General features: G+C 40.6%; 1 protein-coding gene across 2 annotated transcripts in view; it reads left to right on the top strand.

The window, feature by feature from the left end:
- The window catches only part of mon2 (MON2 homolog, regulator of endosome-to-Golgi trafficking), a 141,081-nt gene that overhangs the window by 63,054 nt on the left and 54,753 nt on the right, over positions 1 to 23,274 (top strand). For both annotated transcript variants that reach the window (XM_068050353.1, XM_068050352.1), the window contains exons 8-13: positions 3,157 to 3,351; positions 9,914 to 10,038; positions 10,784 to 10,923; positions 13,840 to 13,990; positions 15,209 to 15,432; positions 17,697 to 17,778. In XM_068050353.1, the coding sequence (XP_067906454.1) occupies positions 3,157 to 3,351; positions 9,914 to 10,038; positions 10,784 to 10,923; positions 13,840 to 13,990; positions 15,209 to 15,432; positions 17,697 to 17,778 (917 nt within the window). The remainder of the gene's footprint in view (positions 1 to 3,156; positions 3,352 to 9,913; positions 10,039 to 10,783; positions 10,924 to 13,839; positions 13,991 to 15,208; positions 15,433 to 17,696; positions 17,779 to 23,274) is intronic.

The following is a 23,274-nucleotide window of genomic DNA, read 5'->3' as shown; positions in this document are numbered from 1 at the left end:
ACATCTTATAAGCCAATGAAGAATGATTTAGTTTGAAGTAGCATTGATGACCTTCTCTACCTCAAACTTTTATTCATTTTCCAGCAATAAATAACATGACCACTCTGATTTCATTAGGACATAATGATTTTATTTTAATCTGTTAATTTTTGCCTTTCAACAGGTTATTCAGCTGGTACCTAGAAATTATTTGTCCGTAGCCTGGTTAGTTTCTAGAGAATTATAAAACCAGATCTGCAACTAAATGTGCAGCATTTTATTAGGGACAGTGTGTGCCTCCAGCAGACTTTAGCTGACTTTGTGTTGCATGGTACTGGTGTCAGTGCCTGGAACCAAGGGCAACCTGATCTAATGGTATGAGTCATTTAATACTTTCATTGAATGTTTACCAGATTTGAGGCAGAAATATACTTTGTAAAAGCAATTAAAGTTATCTTTATTTCAGGAACAGAGGAACAAGAGTAGGCCATTCAACCCTTCAAACATAATGCAGCATTCTATTATATTATGGGAGACCTCTACCTGGACTCCATTTACTCACCTTTTCTTCATATGCTTTGGTACCCTCACTTAACAAAAATCTATTGATCTGAGTCTTGGAAAATTAGAATGGACTCAACATTCGCACCCTTTTGGGCAGAGTTTTCCAGGTTTCTGCTGCCCTTTGAGTGGAATAAGTGCTATCTGATTTCACTCCTAACTGGCTTATCTCTAATTTTAAGATTGTGCTCCTTTGTTCTGGATGCCCACACCAGAATAACAGTTCACTTGCTCTCTGAATTTGTATTTATCTCATTGTCTGATATGGGATAATTTGAGTGAAGAGGTTTGTTGGTGGGTAATGTTGTGTACAGTCACAGATTTGAAGTAGACCCTTTCCATATTGTGGTTTCAGGACTAGTTCAAGAAGTGTCATCAAGAAGGTTATATTTATCTGATAAATTCAAGCTTTTCCCTTTATTTTTGTTCTGTTTTTCATGCATAAAAGAGGTGCAAATATATTACCAAATTGTTTCCATCCTTTGTACTTTTTGTTTCTAATTATCTGATTCTGCAACATTTCCAACTTTCACATTGGCCTCTCATCTTGACCGTTGCTTCTTCCTGCTGTTTTCTTTTCTACCTCGTGCTTTCTATGTTTTATTTTCTCTGTTTCTATATCTCTTTATTGCAGTTTATCACTCTGCTTTTCTGACCTTTCTACCTCACCCACTCTCTTTCTTTATTTCCTTAGTCCTTTGATAAACAGTGATGCAAGCAATGCACCAATTTGGTTGTTAACCGTCTCAACGAAACTATGGTACTGAAGTTCCACGATAGGATACTCTAGAACATTTGTTTGAAATTTTCCTCTCCATCTTAGAAGTGTTAACATGTTTCAAATAGCTAGGTTAATGCCTCTTGAAATAGTAGAGGAATTTCAGATGAATGTGCTAAAAATTGTAAGAAAAAGAAATAACTAGCATTTATGGTGCCTTTCACATTCTCAGGAAGTCCCAAAGTATTTGCAGCCAATTAATTATTTTTGGAGTGTAGTCACTTATTTGGGCAACTGCTGCAAAAAGGAATGAGATAAATTTGTTGTGGTTATGATTAAAAGAGGAATGCTGCCTAGACCACAGGGAGAGCGCCCTACTCTTTACATAGTGTTCTATTCCAGAAAGCCTGTTGGTGAAGGATAGAACTGGAGCCAATCTCTACATGCTTTTATATTTATTTAGAGTTACACTTTAAAAGCATACACCTAACCCAACAACCACAGTTTTATTATGTTTCTGTTTATAGACAGCTCGAGTGAGTGCCCCGATAATGCCCACCACCTGCATATAATTAAACACAATTAAAATACAATTAACATAGTGCCATGATTTTTTTTTTAACATGCAACTGAACACACAAACAGGGCCTCAGTTTAATATCTGAAGGTGACATTGTCTGACAGTGGAGCTCACTCTCTGCTGCACTGAATTACATAACGGCCCAGAGTTTGCAGTTGGCAGTGAAGCAAGGGTGCTTGCTGATGACCTCAAAGTAAGTCTCGCTGAGAGTCATGATCTTTGGTGGGAATTTCACTTCTATTGCAGTGGTACTGCAACTGATTACAGTATTCTTTACTGGGGATTCCCAGCATGGAGCTGGAGTAATGTCATCAGACTGTCCAAGCTGTCAATTGCATTAAAGGTTTTTGCCAGACACACGAAAAGGAAGCAAAAATAAAAATCACTTAAAAATTTGTGCATAGAGCCATTTAAAGATTGGGACATAAACATGGGGTGAAGGCAGAAGCTAAAATATTCTGAAAATTTTTTTTCTAAGAAGAAGCTGAGATTTAACTTAAAAGAACTACTAATTAATCATTTAACAGACTCCATGAATAGAAAATTATTTTTTCAGGGCCAGTTTATGGTGTTTCTAACAGCGATGTGGGAGCAGGAACGTTGAAGTTCTCGCTGATATTAATGATTGCCGGCTTTGCGCAGGGTGTTCACAGCACAGCCTGTGTCAGAACCCTGAGCAACAGTCTGCAATATCTGGATTTCCGCACTAATCTGCGCATGCCCGACTTCCTGAAGTTGAAGTCAGTTTCAGAGATGTAAACGACAGTGAACACTGACAGTTCGCTGTTAATCCCCTCCTCCACCCGCCTGGCAAAATCCAGGCCAATCTCTCAGCATAATTGCAAGACTTTGCAACATAGTTTATATTTTTGGTAAGAATCTCAGTGGCCATTTCAGTTGCTTCCAGGTTTGTTGGGAATCCCATAGATAGGGTTATTGGGTAATTCCTTTCTTGTGTCTCCCAACAGGATTACTGTAGTCCAGAGCACTGACTATATGTATATAGCAATGTTTTAAATAAAAATCTCATGTTACTTTGTAATAGAAGCAAAGATGTTCCCACAGATAATTAATTATTTGCATTGTATTTTGTTTCATTGTAATATGTGTACATTATATAAAAGCTTGTCACCCCAAAGCATTTCCAACAATTAATTATTTTTGAAGTGCCAATGACTTGTTTTGTAGACAAACTGACCACAGAACTTCCGTGACCAGTGATAATTCTGCTTTAGCATTGCTCTAATGATACTTGGATTTTGTTAAAATGCCAGCTTGCATTTTTTGATTTTTGCTTTGTTTTTTCTTTTCCCTCCAGCACCAGGAGTTCAGTTTCCTTCTGAAGGAAAGGGTGTGCCCCTTGGTTATAAAGCTGTTTTCTCCCAATATCAAATTCAGACAGGGTACTAACACTCCATCTTCCCCAACTCCTGTTGAAAAACCGTACTTTCCCATCTGTATGCGTCTTCTGCGAGTGGTGTCTGTTTTAATCAAGCACTTCTATAGTCTTTTGGTAAGAGATTAAGATTTTTTTTCCCTGCTTATTTAACTGTTGGATTAAAAGTTTTTTTTTTTCCAGAGAGTTTGTGCTAATATTGTGTTTAAACCTATACTCATTTGCAATTAAATTCTCTAGGCTGTTGGAATGCAGCATCCATATTTGCACTGTTATGGCCATCATTTGGCTAAGAATGTCTTTTAGGCACACTTTACAAGTTCCACTAAGGCGATGCAAGAATAAAATTGTAAATAGAAATGCTTAATTAATGTGTGACCAGTTGACTTTTTTGTTACTATAAATATTTGACCATATTCATGTCAATCATTGGAGGGTGCATCTATTATACTGCATTGTTGTTTACTTGACTTCCTGTTCAAAGTCCACTGTGTTGTTAATAGATTAGATTTTACATGAACTTTTTCTTTCTGGATGTTATTTTGTAATGGACTATCATGTGTATTTGCATTCAAGAGGTTTTTAACAGTCCTGCAAATAACAGTTCCCAGCAGAATGGCCAATGTAATTTCAGGAGCCAGTCATATCGAAAGGGTGAAGTTGCTGGTTGGAGAAGCACGATGTAGGGAGATTTTTGTGTGGGAACCATTATAATGCTTAAAGTGTGCAGATAAGAAAACATTATTTCAGACACTTTTATTTAATGCTTCAATTGTGTATCCCAACATTGAAATTTAAATAATATGAAGCTTACATTATGTAGCCTGTTCTGTGAGGTAAGCAAGAGTGGATTACAAATGTGAGTTCTTTCTTACTCCCTTACAAATCAAGGTCCATGCCACTATTGTACCACCACACAGAAATATTCACTGAAAGCGTGCAAAAGCTTGATGCAGTGAGTGTTGGCAGATTGTTTGACTGTTGGAACAAGAGAATGGAGACCCCCCACCCCCCTCCAAACCTGTTTCCGACATAAGCACGAATGTACTCTCTAACAGGGAGCATTAAGGATGATCAGGAGGAGGAACTGTTTTTTTTTCCTCCCTCTCCCACCTCTGTCACATTGAGGCCAATTTTGGTGGAGATAACAAACTCAAAGGCCAGGGATTGAATTTGTGACCCTACTGGTCTGAACAGCTTCGTATTCCATAGAAACAGGATTTTACAGCACAGAAGGAGGCCATTTGGCTCATCATGCCTGTGGTGGCTTTCTGAAAGATCTCTCCACCTAATTGATTCCTCTTTTCTTGCCCCTTTTAAAGTGCTTCTTTGTCAAATATTTGCCCCCTTTCCTTTTAAAAAGTTGTTATGCATTCTGCTTCCCCCACTATTTCTATTCAGGCATTCTATGTCCTAACAAACCTCAGCTGAAAAAAAATCTCTCCCCACCCGTCCCTTTGTTTTTTCTGGCGTTGATCTTAGCTTGATGCTCTCAAGTTAACTGACAACATTCCGGCAATAGTACTGAAGACCTGTGCTCCAGAATTTGTCGTGCACCTAGCCAAGTCGTTCCAGTACAGCTACAACACTGGCGTCTACCTGGCAATGTGGACAATTGTCCAGGTATGTCCTGTACACAAAAAGCAGGGCAAGTCCAACTCGGCCAATTACTGCCCCATTAGTCTACTCTCAATCATCAGTAAAATGATGGAAGGTGCTATCAACAGTGCTATCAAGCGGCACTTGCTTGACAATTACCTGCTCAGTGACGCTCAGTTTACGTTCCGCCAGGGCCACTCAGCTCCTGACCTCATTGCAGCCTTGGTTCAAACATGGACAAAAGAGCTGAACTCAAGAGGTGAGGTGAGAGTGACTGCCCTTGACATCAAGGCAGCATTTGACCGAGTATGGCATCAAGGAGCCCGAGCAAAACTGGAGTCAATGGGAATCGGGGAGAAAACTCTCTGCTGGTTGGAGTCGTACTTAACGCAAAGGCAGATTATGTGGTTTTGGAAGTCAATTATTTCAGCCCCAGGACATCACTGCAGGAGTTTCTCAGGGTAGTGTCCTAGGCCCAACTATCTTCAGCTGCTTCATCGATGACCTCCTTTCAGTCGTAAGGTCAGAAGTGAGGATGTTTGCTGATGATTGCACAATGTTCAACACCATTCGTGACTCCTCAGATACTGAAGCAGTCTCTGTAGAAATGCAGCAAGACCTGGGCAATATCCAGGCTTGGGCTGATAAGTGGCAAGTAACATTTGTGCCATACAAGTGCCAGCCATCTCCAACAAGAGAAAATCTAACCATCTCCCTTTGACATTCAGTGGCATTACGATCGCTGAATTCCCCACTATCAACATCTTGGGGGTTACCTTTGACCAGAAACTGCACTGGACTAGCCATATAAATACCGTGGCTACACGAGCAGGTCAGAGGCTAGGAATCCTGCAGCAATTAACTCACTTCCTGACTGGCCAAAGCCTGTCCACCATCTACAAGGCATAAGTCAGGACTGTGATGGAATATTCTCCACTTGCCTGGATGGGTGCAGCTCCAACAACACTCAGCACTCAAGAAGCTCAACACCATCCAGGGCAAAGCAGCCTGCTTGATTGGCACCCCATCTACAAACATTCGTTCCCTCCACCACCTATGCACAGTGGCAGCAGTGTGTACCATCTATAGGATGCACTGCAGCAGCACACCACGGCTCCTTACACAGCACCTTCCAAACCCATGACCCGTACCACCCAGAAGGACAAGGGCAGCAAATGTATGGGGCCACCATCACCTGCAAGTTCCCCTCCAAGCCACACACCATCCTGACTTGGAACTATATCGCAGTTCCTTCACTGTCGCTGGATCAAAATCCTGGAACTCCCTTCCTAACAGCATTGTGGGTATACCTACCCCACATTGATTGCAGCGATTCAAGAAGGCAGCTCACCACCACCTTCTCGAGGGCAATTAGGGATGGGCAATAACTGGCCTAGCCAGCGACACCCACATCCCACGAAGGAATTTTAAAAAAAAAAGTTTTATGTCAAGAAAATCACTGAACCCCAGAAGTTCACCTGAAAATTTTTTTGTCCCTGAACTCGCATCCTCTAATTTCTCTCTGATCTCCCTCATGCCTCTCTGAGCTCATCATGTCCATGAGACCCACCTCCTGTTCCTTGAACCTATTCCCAATAAATTGCTGATGAATCAACTTCCCTCCTGGTCCCCATGTTAGCTGATATTGTGAACATTTTCTCTCTTCCAGCGTCGCCCCTCCTTTAAATCTGCCATTATCACCCCTCTGCTTAAAAAAAAACTTAAGCTTTGACCCCACCACCCTTGCAAACTACTGTCCCATCTCCAACTTCCCTTTCCTCTCCAAAGTCCTTGAATGTGTCGTCCCCTCCCAGATCTGTTCCCATCTTTCCCGGAGCTCCATGTTTGAAGCCCTCCAATCAGGTTTCCACCACATTACCGGAACAAATCTTATCAAAGGCACAAATGACATCCTATTTGACCGTGACAAAGATAAACTTTTCCTCCTCGTCCTTCTTGACCTGTGTGCGGCCTTTGACACAGTTGACCATACCATCCTCCTCCAATGCCTCTCCACTGTCTTCTAGCTAGGTCGGACTGCTCTCACCTGGTTCCATTCTGGTCCTTCTAATCATAGCCAGAGAATCACTTGCAGTGGCTTCTCTTCCTGCTCCCTCATGGTTACCTCTGGTGTCCTCCAAGAATCTATCTTTGACCCCTCCTATTTCGCATCTACACGCTGTTTCTCGGTGACATCATCCGAATGTACGACATTAGTTTTAACGTGTAAGCTAACGATACTCAGCTCTACCTCAGCACCACATCTCTCGATTCCTCCACTGTTGCTAAATTATCAGCCTGCTTATCTGGCATCCAGTACTCGATGAACAGAAATTTCTTCCAGTTAAATATTAGGAAGAATGAAGCCATCGTTTTCAGTCCCTGCTAAAACTCTTCCATAGATGTGGATTCCATTCCTCTCCCTGGCAACAGTCTGAGATTAAGCCAGTCTGTTGGCAACCGTGGTGTCACATTTCACCCTGAGATGAGCTTCCGACCTCATATTCCTGCGATCACTAAGACCACCTGTTTCCACCTCCGTAACATCGCCCAACTTCGCCCCTCTCTCAGCTCATCTGCTGCTGAAATCCTCATTCATGCCTTCTTTACCTCTTCTTTGGCCTCCTTGTCTTGAGAGACAATGGGTAAGCGCCTGGAGGTGGTCAGTGGTTTGTGCAGCAGCGCCTGGAGTGGATATAAAGGCCAATTCCAGAGTGACAGACTCTTCCACATGTGCTGCAGATAAAATTGGTTGCTGGGGTTGTTACACAGTTGGCTCTCTCCTTATGCTTCTGTCTTTTTTCCTGCCAACTGATATGTCTCTTCGACTCGCCATGCTTTAGCCCCTCCTTTATACTTGCCCGCCAGCTCTGGCGATCGCTGGCAACTGACTCCCACGACTTGTGATCAATGTCACAGAGCGTCATGTCGCAGATGCAGACGTCTTTAAAGCGGAGCCATGGACAGCCGGTGGGTCTGGTACCAGTGACGAGCTCGCTGTACAATGTGTCCTTGGGGATCCTGCCACCTTCCATGCGGCTCACATGGCCAAGCCATCTCAGGCGCCGCTGGCTTAGTAGGGTGCGTATGCTGGGGATGTTGGCCTCCTCGAGGACTTCTGTGTTGGAGATACGGTCCTGCCACCTGATGCCAAGGATTCTCCGGAGGCAGCGAAGATGGAATGAATTGAGACGTCGCTCTTGGCTGACATACGTTGTCCCGGCCTCGTTGCCGTAGAGCAAGGTACTGAGGCCACAGGCTTGATACACTTGGACTTTTGTGTTCTGTGTCAGTGCGCCATTTTCCCACACTCTCTTGGCCAGTCTGGACATAGCAGAGGAAGCCTTTCCCATGCTCTTGTTTAATTCTGCATCGAGAGACAGGTTACTGGTGATAGTTGAGCCTAGGTAGGTGAACTCTTGAACCGCTTCCAGAGTGTGGTCGCCGATATTGATAGATGGAGCATTTCTGACGTCCTGTCCCATGATGTTCGTTTTCTTGAGGCTGATGGTTAGGCCAAATTCATTGCAGGCATCCGCAAACCTGTCGAGGAGTCTCTGCAGACACTCTTCAGTGTGAGATGTTAATGCAGCATCGTCAGCAAAGAGGAGTTCCCTTATGAGGTCTTTCCGTACTTTGGTCTTCGCTTTTAGACGGGCAAGGTTGAACAACCTGCCACCTGATTTTGTGTGGAGGAAAATTCCTTCTTCTGAGCACTTGAGTGCATGTGAGAGCAGCAGGGAGAAGAAGATCCCAAACTGTGTAGGTGTGAGAACACAGCCTTGTTTCACACCACTCAGGATAAGAAAGGGGTCTGATGAGGTGCCGCTATCATATTGTGCCTTTCAGATTGTCATGGAATGAGGTGATGATACTTAGTAGCTATGGTGGGCATCCAATCTTTTCTGGTAGTCTGAAGAGACCATGTCTGCTGACGAGGTCAAAGGCTTTGGTGAGATCAATGAAAGCAACGTAGAGGGGCATCTGTTGTTCACAGCATTTCTCCTGTAGCTGGCGAAAGGAGAACAGCATGTCAATGATGGATCTCTCTGCTCGAAAGCCACACTGCCTCAGGATAGACCCGCTCAGCCAGCTTCTGGAGCCTGTTTAAAGTGACACGAGCGAAGACTTCTGTACCTCTAAACTTGACTATTCCAACATGCTCCTGGCTGGTCTCCCACATTCTACTCCTTGTTTTCAAATTCCTCCATGTTTAGCTCCTCCCTATCTCTGTAATCTCCTCCAGCCTCTCAACCCTCCAAGATGTCTGTGCTACTCTAATTCCAGCCTCTTGTGCATCCCTGATTTTAATCGCTCCACCATTGTTGGTCACACCTTCAGTTGTCTCAGCCCCAAGCTCTGGAATACCCTCACAACACCTCTGCACCTCACTTTCCTCCTTTATGACACTCTTTAAAACCTACCTCTTTGACCAAGCTTTTGGTCATCTGACCTCATATCTCCTTTTGTGGCTCAGAGTTGTACTTTTTTTGTAATGCTCCTGTAAAGCGCCTTGGGATGTTTTATTACCTTAAAGGTGCTATATAAATTGTTATGATTAGTTGCACTGTATAGCAGTGCACAGCGACAGTGTCTTGGTTATGTAGTCTTCAGGACTACATTGCTTCTTTGTAATTCAGATTTTTACATTCTGGCCATTTAGTGCTTAACCAAGTCCTAGTTACCAGCTACAGATGCACTCCTGATAAATGAGCAGAAATGTTACCATCTTTAATCCTTCAGTTTGACCTTAATAGACAGCATATTGGCACAAAAGAAAAGTGGAGGTTGAGAACTGGCTGCTCAGGCCGTCGATACTCTTAACATAGTCATACCCTAATTCTAACATTGTAGCTGCATTCTGCTTCTCCCTGAGGTTTTTTCATCTTTCTTACCCACCCACCTAGCAGATTCATCCAAACATTTATCATTCTTTACTCAAAAGAAATTCTGTCTTATATAGTTTTAAAAAGTTTACCCAAACTGCTTGCTTGGCATATTGAGCATTTTAATATTACTTTACTTTCTCATTTGGCTGCCCAGTTCTGTGTTCCTAATGTTATATTTTTCTGTTTGCCAGGTAACTGAATGTGAGATATTTTTGTCTTTGCTGGTGAAGTTTTTGGATGGTGATAAACCACAGTGGCTTCGAGCAGTTGCTGTGGAATGCATTCACAGACTTTGTATACAACCTCAGCTGCTACGGTAATCCATCCTTTAACACTTTCTAAGTGATAATTTGACACTTCATACTTAAATAGTTTACTCATGTGATGTTGCTTGTAAAAAAAAATGCTGCTACGAATGGCTTAAACTTTTATTTTTTAACAGTGCATAGCTGAAGTTTATTGTCCGTTTAAACTTGAAGATTTTTAACCCCGAAACTTTGTTGACCTTAAGTTGTTTTGCCTTTCTCAATATATAAAAAAAGAACAAATGAGCAGCATGAAAAGCTTTTATTACCAACTGTAATGAATTATTAAAATTGTGGAGCATTAGTCTATTTTGATACAGCTGTTCTCGATCATGAATTGAGCTAGTTTTCTTACTGCTTTGAAATGAGTATGAAGAGAAAGAGCAATTGTCTGTTAACCTGACAGCAGTGCATCTGATCTTGGAATAGTATGGTTGCTGTAGTGGTGAGATCTGTAGTGTCACAAGATCCTATGTGGAAGCAAAAAAGGGTAAATTGAGGGACAGGAGAATAAAGTGGTGTCACTGACTTTTGGTATGATGTCAAAATGCTGTAACATACTACACAGTTGTGCATTTCCACTTGTTTTAATTGAGACTTCTAATTATCTCACAGATCTTTGAATTAATGTTGCAAGAGTGACTTCTCTGTACTTAAACAGCAGCATTATAGCTACTTTAAATTGCAATAAAACTCCAAATCTGAAAATTCTGTGGAGTCCCACAGTATTTGAGAATTGTTTGTTTGCACCTACAGGTCTTTCTGCCAGTCATATGATATGAAGCCGCACTCAACAAAGGTCTTCAGAGACATTGTAAATGCACTGGGTTCTTTTATACAATCTCTCTTTATTACTCCAAGCACCGGAAGCAATCCAATTGCAAATACGCAGACTGGTACGGATATCTCTTCTGTTGCATGGTTGGTTCGTTGAGAGCATCTGTTACAAAGTATTTACAGCACAGAAAAAGGCCACTTGGCCCAACAGGTCTTTGCTTGTGTTTGTGCTTCACATGCTTCCTTCCACCCTCCTTCATCTAACTATATCTGCATATCATTGCATAGGATGATCAACCATTATCTTGTTGAATGGTGGACAGGCTCAAAGAGCCAAATGGTGTACTCCAGCTCCTATTTCTTTTATTATATACAGAACAGAAACCGGCCATTTAGCCCCACCAGTCCACGACTGCCTTTATGTTCCACTCTCGCCTCCTTCTGTCTTTCCTCATTTAAACCCATCAGTATATCCTTCTACTCCTTTGTCCCTCATACACTTATCTAGATTCCCCTTAAATGCATCTGTTATTCACCTCAACTACTCCTTGTGGCTGCAGGTTCCACATTCTAACCACGCTTTAGGTTTAAAAGTGTTTTGGGATATTTAATGTTTGTTTGACCTGGTTCTACTTTCTGTTGTTATTATCTTCTGACCCTATCTATGTACTATAATATTTAGAATACTGATATATTCTTAGATATTTGGCTAATTAGAAATTAGTTATTGCCACTTATTGCAGAGATCCTGTATTGAACTGAATCTTAAATTTTCCAATTCAGAATATTTCATCAGATAGTCACTAGTTATAATAAAGACTGTACTGTGCTGTGTGTTCTGTAACCACCATCATTGGATGAGTGATATTTAGTACAAGATTTATTGTGTGGCACTTAATTTTGGAGTCTCTGGAGATCTTGGATCAAACATTTGGGCAGCAGGAATGTAATGAGAGCTTTTGAAGCTAGAGGCCTTGTCAATATTTTGAGGGAACCTTACATAGCAACCATTAATAGACTGGTAAATATTTAGAATTGTCACTATGCCTGATTTAAATAAAAACTGGGCTGATATACATTATAATTTCAGTAAAACTTATATTTGGCCAATCATTCATCTGGTACAGACATGAATATTAGATTCCACGTAGATTTAACTATTTTGGCTTGAAAAAAAGACTACTTGTATTGTGACGAGGCCCTAATACTCTTAACAAGACCTTGGTGCCTGAACAGTAGATGTATGTAATAGATAAAGGTTAATTTGAATGAGTTGGGTTCCTTTCAGTGGAGTCAAACACTAATCTAACATCTAACTGCAATGTTGTACCACTTTGTGCTGGGGTAATGAATCAGAGCCTTCAGTTAGTCACTGTAAATCTGTCAAAGCTCGTTAGTGGGAATCCATCCAGTGCAAGCACAATGTGCTTCTTATCCAGTCGTTCTGTCATGGAAACACCGCAAAATGAAGGGGAAAGAAATGAGAAAATGCTCCTTTTAAATGAATGGTCCTATTCGCAGCATTCCCATTAACTACTGTAATACAATTTTCAAATACCAAAAGAATCTACTGGGACTGTCCTAAATATTTCCATTTTGAAGCTGTTAATAAATAGTTCTCACAAATGTGTGCCAACCAAACATTCGTGCAAAACTTCATGGTTTCAGAAACTTACAGAATTGTTTAGACATCATATTTTTAGTTAACACGTTGCAGATCTGTACACACAGCTCTGTGGAACGCTCCACTGTGGTAGCAGCATGTAGTTCTAATGCAGTGATACCCTAAATATGATTGGAATTCAAAATTGGGTACACAGTGGACTTCATGGCATGTCACCACTGGGGAACACTGCCAGGCAGCCTGTGACAAGTATTTTGCAGATTAGAGGATTAAAGACAATAAGTGCACAAGTGTCCTCCTTCAGGATGATATGGGAATTTAGTTTGAAAGCATACTACTCATCTGAAATACCATTTTTACACTCCCCAGAATTACATTACATTGCTTGGTGTACTGGTGTCTATTATCCATAATGATTTTAGAGGTGCTCAACATTTTACACCTTTAACAAGCATTTTATGGTATGCAGAAACTTTCAAAATGTATATATGAAAAACCATGTCTATAGTTAGGAGTTGCCTTGGTAATTTGATTGATCGGGATGCATATGGCATGATATTAGTATTGCAAGGGGTTAAGTACATGGGTCATGCACAGTTTGAAAGAGACACCTCGATGGATTATCAAGTCTAATTTCTTCATATTTGCTCCTCTTTAAATTTTTACTAAACAGACAAAATGATATCTTTAAATTTCTTTCTTTCATTGTTTTTTTACTGTTCTTCTGACCAAGAAACAAAATTGTTCCCCAGATAGCTATAATTGATTGCTTTTGAAACAGATGAAAAGAAACAAAGTCTGTCCTCGGCATCTATTTCACCAAATTCCCCCATGCTGCCATCCAGCACAGCTGCTACAGAGTTTGACCATCTGCTTTTCCTCTTGTAATTACTTACCTATATCAATAGGCACTGCCGTTAAAACTCAGTAGGCTCGATTTCATTGCTCCAGCAGGCAGGTTAGGCTTTTGCTTTGGATACCTGTTTCACACACCACCTGATTTTATACTCTATTGACTTGAATGCAGAATAAAATAGGATAGCATCTAAAATGGGTGTCTGACCTGAACCTACCCTGCTTGGGTTAAACTCAAGGCTAGTGTGTTCAACAAATGTCATGAAACATTCACTGCAGGTATTCATAGTTTATAGATTTTTTTTCCTGTTTGGAATGCAGTAGTTTCATCTACATATCAAAGAAGCAATTTCCACGAACAAAACTGCCACCCACAGTTTAGGAAATTAAAACCTATACAAACACTTTAGGCCGTTGTGCTATTCAGATTAATGATGGTACATATACATACCTAAGAAGTGCATTCAGATTGTTGATCTTGCAGTCCACTTTCAAGTAAGGTTGCTTTTGTTCTGCCTGTTCAGTGTATTAAAGCTAACTCTTGCTGTTCTTACAGGCACGAGTGGAGTTGGTGGTTCGACTGCAGCACAGAATGGGGCAGGGATGAGTGCCACTGTGGGACTCACCCCACTGCCAGCTTTTGAATACAGAGGCACATGGATTCCAATTCTGAATATCTCTGTACAAGGCACTTCTAAAGCAGCCTAGTGAGTGCAAATTTAGTCATGCGCTGGCATCCAAAGACTTTTGAACTGCAAGCAATTCATTGCAGAATGTGGTGATAATACATTGAAATATTGATTCCAGAAAGATATTGTCAAAGGTCTAGGAGAAACATGGTTGGTCATCCATCTTGTCAGGGAATGCTGCATTCCATTGAAAGGCCATAAAATAAGAAAATAATTAATGTGCAGGGAGGAAAACTTCAAACCTTATTTATTCAGACATTTAGATCTATAATAAGAATTTTCAATCACTGCATAATTTTTGATGATTTTGTTTGAAGAAATTCTCCATTTTGGTTACTTAACCAGATCCAAGTGTGATGCAATTTCGCAGAAGATTAATGGCCACGTGTTCATAAACAAGTTTTTTTTAAGTGGTTTTGGGATCAGTTGGTGTGGAGAAATCTGTTTAGGCAACCTGGGGCTGTATAGTAAGTCTGAAACACCTACATCTTTAAGAAGCTATATTTCTTAGTCTAATCCTGTAGATGTGTGGTTTGAGTATTGTTTTTAAATGTAAGGAACCCACTTGTTAGTGTTTTGTGCCCTTTGGCATTTTGTTACCTGATGGAAATATGGCACATTACAGACATCAAATTTGGCATGTTGTAATGCAGGAATGTTCAAGCAATGTGGGAACTGAATGTAATTTGAAACTTTATGATGCAAACCTAGTCTTCCTTATTTAAAACATTTTCACAGTGGATATCAGGTGAGGACAGAATTGGGCTCAGCTGCCAATTCACTGTCTAGACTGGCATGAAATGTGGTCATGTGAGTGAGCTACTGGAAAGCTGTCTGCGCTCATTGAATTGTACCCCAGCAAGGGTCACTACATCAGAATAGGGGGGAAAATTGGCTAAAGAAAAGCCCTAAACCTATCTTTGTGGCAGATTTTATCAATACTGAAAATGTTTTGAGTTTCTGGTTTCAGAAATTTAATAATTTCTGTGTATCTTAAGTATACTTTTCCTTGTTTTCAACTAAGTACCTGTAATTTAGTGGGTGCTGTTGGTTTTACTTAAATGTCTATTCCTAAGTACAGGAAATTGCTAATATTCAAAATATAAGAATTAGTTTTTAGTGACTATAGTACTGTAATTTTTCCAATTTGCATATGTTGTGAAATCTTACCTGATGGTATCTAAAATGTACATGATTTTTAAAATAGTTCCTTTGTTAATTTGAACCACACTTTAGCCTAGAACTGCTGGACAAAGTGGAGCCTCCTAGTATCCCTGATGGCTATGCTATGTCTGTAGCATTTGGTTGCCTTCTGGACCTGGTTCGAGGTATTACTGCCATGATTGAGGCAGAGTTGGACCGTGAAGAAATTACTTCCGAGCCTGGCATTGCAAAGCAGGCAATGAAGGTGCAGTCTTCAGAGCAACAAGAGAAGCCAGCAGCGTCTGAAAAGAGAGCTGGTAATACACTTTGTTTTAAGTGCTAGATCTCCGATCTTAATGGTATCAACTTGTAACTATGTTTTTATACATCTTCATGCCCTCTTTACCAAATGAAAAACAAGATTATGTTTTACCTCTATTACAGAAAAAGCAGCAAGGTTTTCCTTGGTTATTAATATTACAGATACAGCGGCAGAATTTACCTTAGCTATTTACCTATATTGCAGATATAGATTGTTGACAGAGGTGTTCAAATCACTTATGGTTTTGATAGAGTATATAAGGAAAAACTGTTTTCAGTGACGAGGGTCAGTAACTAGAGGACACAGCTTTAAGGTGATGGCGAAAGAACCAGAGGTGGCATGAGGAAACATTTTTTTGCACCGCGAGTTGTGGTCTGATGCACTGCCTGAAAGGGTGTGGAAGCACATTCAATAGTAAACTTCAAAAGAGAATTGGATAAATACGAAGGGAAAAAAAAATTACCGGGTTGTGGGTAATAGGTCAAGGGTAGCTCCAGCAAAAGAGCTGGTACAAGCATGTTGGGCTGAATGGCTGCCTTCTGTGACATTTGATTCTATGATAACAGCAGGATTCTCCTTGGATATTTACCTATATTACAGATACAGCAGCAGGATTTCTTTCAGCTTGCATAATACAGATTTAGCAGCAGTATTCCTATTAGCCATTCTGCCTACACTGGCATTGATTTTATCTTTAAAAACTTACTGTCTTGGATATATTAATGCCCTCTTTATATTGAAATTTTGTCAATTATAGGGCCATACAGAACTTGCTATGGAAGTTAGCCGGGAGCCTGTCTTGTTCTGGATTGTTGTCCTAGTGTATAAGATATTTTGCATTTCGAATAAATGTTACTTTATTTATATGCACAGTTATAGCAGAGTTTGGAATTTTCACTGTATTATTCGAGCCACTGGTCAGCAAAAGAAACCTAGCAAGAATTGTAACTTGGCATCAAAGTTTCTCATATCCTCATTCCTTCAACCTCTTCCCACCTGGTGGTATATAAGGCTGCTGTCAGATTCCTCAAGCTTTCTTGGTCTAGCATGAATGCTTGTTCTTGTGGTTTCACCAGCTCAGTTTATTTTGATGCTAAAGGCAAAAAAAGAGCATTAAGAAATGATTGTGAACCAGCTGATTACTTTTTTTTATTAAGTAGGTACTGTAGTGGGGGAGGCGAAACATAGCCAGAGTTTTAGCTACTGATCACTGTCAAGCAATCCTGCATGATGTGCATAGATCATAGAATGGTTACCGCACAAAAGGAAGCCATTCGACCTATCATGTCTTTGCTGACTCTCTGCAAAAGCAAGTCAGCTAGTACCACTCCCCTGCCCGTTTCCCCGTAGCCCTGCAAATTTTTTCTCATCAGGTGCTTATCCAGTTCCCTTTTGAAAGCCCAATTCTATCTGTCTTCACCACACACTCAGGTTGTGCATTCCAGATCCACACCACTTGCTGTGTAAAAAAAAAAAAAAATTTTTCCTCATGTCATCATTGATTCTTTTGCCAATCACCTTAAATTGATGTCCTCTAGTTCTCGACCCTTCTGCCAATGGGAGCAGTTTCTCCCTATCTCTCTGTCTACACGCCTCATGATTTTGAACATCTCTATCAAATCTCCTCTCAACCTTTCTAAGGAGACCAACCCCAGCTTCTCCAATCTATTCATGTAACTGAACTGAACTTTAGACTTAGAGTAAAAGCAGGGATCCAGCTCTGCTGTCTACTCCCTCACCCAGAAGTCAAACAATCGGCACTGATGATCAAGATTCAGAAATGAAAAATTACTACTTAGGCAATCTACCAATAAGCAATTTGGTGTGAAAGGAAACATATCCTGGCAAGAAATCAAGGCCTTTTGGAGGGAAAAAAAGTGGTGAGAAGAGTAAACCAATATTGGGGATTTTGATCAGATGTTTAAAGAAACATGCGGCAGTTCTTTGCTCCAGTGTTACTATCCCCAAGTTGTTCTTCCTGCTTGTACTACTAGTAAAAGCACTCTCAACCACCTTTCTTCCCTTGTCCATGACCCCAAAAGGACAAGGACCCTTCTCCTTGTCCCCAAAAACAGCAAAATTTGGAATACCTTACTTAATCCGTATTGTAAATGTAGCACAAGTTTTTAAAAATCTCATTTTGTGTTGTTGCACATTTCGCATGTAGTTTTTAAATGACTTTTTTGAGAAATTGTGGAAAACTCAACTCCTGAAACTATAACCCAATTTAGGTATACATTTCCTTGTATTTCTTTTCAGTTTCTAGAGTTGTATGGGAGGAGATGGTCGGTGCTTGCTGGTGTGGCCTTCTTGCAGCTTTCTCACTGTTGCTGGATGCCAGGTAAATACAGATGGCTCTTTAAATTCCTACATGGCTGTTTCTTCCCATTTAATAAATTGAACCAAAACTGACAAAGATTCATGCCAACTCTCCATAAACCCTACTTGCAAATCCAGCTTTTGATGCCGAACAAGAAAATTAGGTGAATTCTGACAAGTACAAAATACATTTGCCAATATATGTCACATTTGGATCAGAACTTCTAGACGATGGGATAGAATATCAGAATTCTCTATCAGTCGTAGAAATTGTTATGGGAGTAAGCGTGCAATTATCCGAATTCCACTATACCAAAAAATGTTTGTTTTTCATTTTCAATATATGTCCATATAGTTAATGGGGGAAATTGCTTGCAAAACATTAGTGTGAGGATTTTTCCAGCCAGGGCCCCTTTCATGTTCTCCGTGTGACTATCTTCAGTTTCTTTAACTGATGCCGATGTGGGTTCCAAGGGACAGTAAAAGTCTGAAAGACAGTATTATTTTCATGCCAATGGTCAATGAAGGTAAGGAATTGGGGAAGATTTATTTTCTAAATTACAATAGCTAATCCTTTAATTACTGCATCATTACGTACCAACAGTAGAGAAAGTCATTGTGTACTCGATGAAAAGAGAAACTGTGAGCTGCAGTCACTGTCTCTAGCTTCAGAGTATAATATTTATATTGGGGTAACTGAATTGGTTGAATTCTGTTTAAAATGATTGTTATAAACTGCTTTAAATTTATCCTTGTAACTTAGCATATTCAGAACCCTGTGATGTGAAGATCACTCCCAGATATCAATTTATTTATGTATTGTAATAACAAAATTCCTGAATTGTTCCTACTGATTTCCCAAACTGGTTTGTCAAAATTGTTTTGACAGTTGGATAATTTTGCTCAGTTAACTATTGTTGTAAAGGCTGTGTGTATGATGTAGTATTTTTAAAGAATTTAACCTGGTTTTAGTTGCATTTTAATCTACACCAAAGATTAAAATTACCCCTAGTTTTACTTCCTGACTATTATTGGCTTAGACTTTAAGGTTAGATTCGACTGATGCAGTATGCATACACTTTATTTTGTGAAATCAGTTATTTGACCTTTCCATGTACATGGTTCCATTACAAAACTGAAATGTGAAAAGGGAATAAGATCCCTGAAATTCCCCTTCTGGGGTTGAATAAATTGCACAATCTGGGTGAGGCAACGAAGGAACTTGGGGCAGGGCCTGGTTTGAACAGGCCTTTACCTGTTTTCATGGATTTTAAAATTCTACCAGATGAAGGCAGGCTCTTCATTCATCCATTGTCTTTGCGAAAATCACTGAAAGAGGTGCAAAGGATATCAGAGTTCCTGCCATCTCTACCTGCAGTGCCCCAACCACAGTGTTTGCCTACATGCGTCATCCTAAGCGGGGTTAGCGAAGTTACAAAGGCTGGTTTTCCTACTGTACTTGATTGCTACCTGATCAGTTGCCATTGGGGAAAGTGGCAAATACAAAATTAGAGCTTTCAAAACTTTAAGATCCTTTGCCAGCCCACTTGCATTGAAAAATATTGCAACTGAGGCAAGTGCTATAATGGTGTGAGAATGATATGGGCTCCAGCCCAGAATTTCGAATCAGGTCAGGTGCACATCCATATAGCAGGCGAAAGTCCCGCACCGGCCCAGAGCCACACCCAGAGTCCTCCAAAGGAATTTCAAGACTAAGGTCTTTAAGTCTGCATACTTAAATATCAGCCATGGCTTAATGGCTAATGCTGTTGCCTCTGAGTCAGAAAGTTGGGGGTTCAAGCCCACTCCAGGGACTTGAGCAAAAATCTCGACAGATGTTTCAGTGCAGCAATGAGTGGATCTTGCACTGTCAGAGGTGCTGGCTTTCAAATGAGAGGTAAAGCTTGCTCTTTGGGATGGACCAAAAGTGATCTGTAGCTTTGAATAGATTATGGAAGGAACTTGTGCTTAGTTTGAACTATAGAGGTAGCCATTAACCCAGTGCAAGAGTGTTTCGTTTTGCAGTATTCACATAGCTCAATTACAACCTCTAGTGGTCGAAGCTAAGTGCCACATCAGCATTGTATTGAGTGCGCCTTACTATTTGCCTCATAACTGGAATGATTTCATAATATTGAGCTTGTAATGGTTTGCTCACAAAAGTTTTCCCAGTTGTATACACATTGAGGGAATTTTTTTTTTAAACTGGCTATAACCCTTTCAAATGTCATCATTTAGGAACAGAATCAATCTTTGAAAAGGTCAATTTTGATTGCTTGTTCACTAAGTGGCTAAATGGATTGTCTTTTCACCACTGGGACATGGGTTTTAAATCCAAAAGATCATCAAGATTTCTATGCTAGGTTTGTGGCAAACTGAATATAATGATTCTCAATAAAAAAAAATTACTCTCTAGTGACCTCTGGTAAAACACTGTATATATGTGAACAGTGGGTAAGGTCCGGATTAGTTGCTGGTATGGTGTGCACACAGTTGAGTAATCTGTTTGTGCTCAGTGATGAAGTTCACACGTGAAGATTGACCATTGAGACAAGGGGTCTATGAGCTTCTGCCACTTCTGTAATCTGCATGAATCAAGAAGGGATGGTGAGGAAAAGGTCAAAATTGGCATTACAGGCAATGTGAACAAGACACTAATTTTGTGAATTTGCTGGTCTGGATAATGTGCTTTTAACTTCCTAGTTTGCTGTCTGTGAGAACACTTCTTTGTGATTGGCTCCTTACCCTGCTTGCTGACATCACTGCTGCTGGATGCCTCGTGATCCGCTTTTTTCGAGGTCAGCGGCCAGTGCAGTTGCTTTGTCGCTGACTGCAAAACCTAGCCCAATATCTTGAGAGAGCAACACTGGCCCTAATATTCAAAAGGTGCAAGATAATCAACCTCACCCCTTTGTAGAATTGGTATAGAATAACATATCAAAATATGTGGAAGTACAGAGTCTAACATCAATCACACTATTTTTCTTCAGTCCACATCCTCTAGAAACTGTAGGACTATTGTTATGATCCCAATGGAGATCAACAAATCAAAAGAACCAAATTTACTAAACGACCCTCAAAAAAACCAAATGGACAAGATTTCATTTTTATAACTTTTACTTTCTCAATCAAACCAAAATCAACATAAACATGAATTAACAGACAGCTCATATATCTATATATATTACAAGTTGCACATTAACTATCAGATACAACAAAGATAGATCCCAAGGATTTACTGGGCAGTCCACTCAGCAAGTATGGCACCAATTACAGCCACAAAGTTAATCAAAGCACTGAACTTCCTCAGGGCGATCTTTCTTCCAAGATGCAGCCCACTGATTCACATCTGACATCAGTTCCCTTCGACCCGAATTCCACAGGTATGGTCTTCAGTTTCAAACGGCACATTACTCCGGAACCACCTCAGCTCTGCTCACGATGGTCTTGATGGCTTGGATCCACCAGTATTACCTTTATCCGAGCCCTTCAATGACAACCCTATGCACTGTATAGCCAGGTCTGGTTGATCAGTTACTTTAAGTAACAGAAACAGCACCGTCACTTTCTTCAGTTTGCCAGTGCTCCATTCCTGCGTGATCTGAGCTTGGATGGTTCTGTCCTTTTTATCTGGTTCCAACCAGTTTCTGTTTCCCCAGAAACTTGAAGTTTTAGTTTCAGTTTCTGTTTCAGTTTTAGGTTCCCTTTCAGTTAGGGGCTGTCTCAAAAAAAAACTTTGAAATTAGGGTCAGTGCACCTAACAAAACATTTGACAAGTTATCTGTTCAGACAACAGTTCGCATATGCTCCCCCACTGATCTCACAACCTGTGGACTCCATCACACTATAGCTTAGCTTACGTTTTAAGCAAGTAAATGAAAATGTTGTGACATTTTTGATAGTGTTACACTTATTTTTTTTAAATTTATTTAGAGATACAGCACTGAAATAGGCCCTTCGGCCTACTGAGTCTGTGACGACCAGCAACTACCCATTTATACTAATCCGTATTTCCTACCACATCCCAACCATTCTCCTACCACCTACCTACACTAGGGGCAATTTACAATGGCAAATTTACCTATTAACATGCAAGTTTTTGGCTGTCAGAGGAAATCGGAGCACCCGGCGGAAACCCACGCAGTCACAGGGAGAACTTGCAAACTCCGCACAGGCAGTACCCAGAACTGAACCCGGGTTGCTGTAGCTGTGAGGCTGCGGTGCTAACCACTGTGCCGCCCTGTTCTCCAACTTCTGTACTGCATGAAACTCCAGAGCTTGTGCCATTCAAACAGTCAGTTTCCCAAGCTAAATGTTTGTTGCTCTTCACACCACACTTCTGAGAGTAGAAATTGATATGCGGAGCATAGCAGTGGGATAGCCTGTGCTGGGGAAACATGAATTTCTGACCCCTTGTTCCAAAATGTTTGGGATAGTGTGTCCAGCCTCTCTGTCAGAGTAGGCTAGATTATATAAGCATTAGAGTGTTAAGCAGAATGATTTTCGGCTCTGTCTGGGTTTAAGCTTCCTGTGATGTTGGCACCGTGCATCCAGAAATTATCATAACAGGCTGTCCTGCTTGGGACAGGCATGCAAAAGAACAAAGAACAACTGACTCCAGTGTTCCATTGACAGTCATACAGAAACCAAATGACCCAGACATAAACAAACAAGATTGTTAACATACAAGGGCTATCACAAAAATGGGAATTTTATAATTTGCACAGCAAGTGTGTTTGAGTGTTGTAAAATGCATTCTTCAGCATTGAGCCATCCACTAAATTGTCTGCATCAAAATAAGTGCTTTCATCGCTGCATGCCCGCACCAGCATTTTCAAACTTTGCTCCCCACCATCGAGAGGTGGATATAAGATCTTTTCTGTGCTCTATAGTGTTTTACAAGAATGGTTCCAGGGATGAGGGACTTCAGTTACATGGATAGATTGGAGAAGCTGGGGTTGTTCTCCCAGACAAGGGGAGGTTGAGAGGAAATTTGATAAAATGTTCAAAATCATGAGAGGTCTAAATAGAGTAGATAGGGAGAAGCTGTTCCCATTGGCAGAATGGTCGAGAGGACACCGATTTAAGGCGAATAGCAAAAGAACCGACGGTGACATGAGGAGAAACTTTTTTTTACATAGCGAGTGGTTAGGATCTGGAGTTCACTGCCTGAGAGTGTGGTGGAGGCAGATTCAACCATGGCTTTCAAAAGGGAATTTGATAATCTGAAAAGAAAAAAATTTCAGGGCTATGGGGAAAAGGTTGGGGAGTGGGACTATCTGTTGCTCTTGCAGAGAGCCGGCATGGACATGATAGGCCACATGGCTTCCTGTGCTGTAAAGATTCTGATTCTACATTACGTCACATTGATTTCCAAATTGATGCTTGAAAAATGTTGTTATAAAGTAAAACAGTTGAAGATTTAGAGCTTTTTAGGCACAACTGCATTGGGATTTGAAATTGTTCTCTACAATATAAAATATATTGAATACAATATATAGACAATTTTTTGAAAATA

Source organism: Heterodontus francisci, chromosome 18 (genome assembly GCF_036365525.1).
Source record: "Heterodontus francisci isolate sHetFra1 chromosome 18, sHetFra1.hap1, whole genome shotgun sequence".
Taxonomy (NCBI): domain Eukaryota; kingdom Metazoa; phylum Chordata; class Chondrichthyes; order Heterodontiformes; family Heterodontidae; genus Heterodontus; species Heterodontus francisci.
This window is presented reverse-complemented; position numbering and strand designations above follow the sequence as displayed.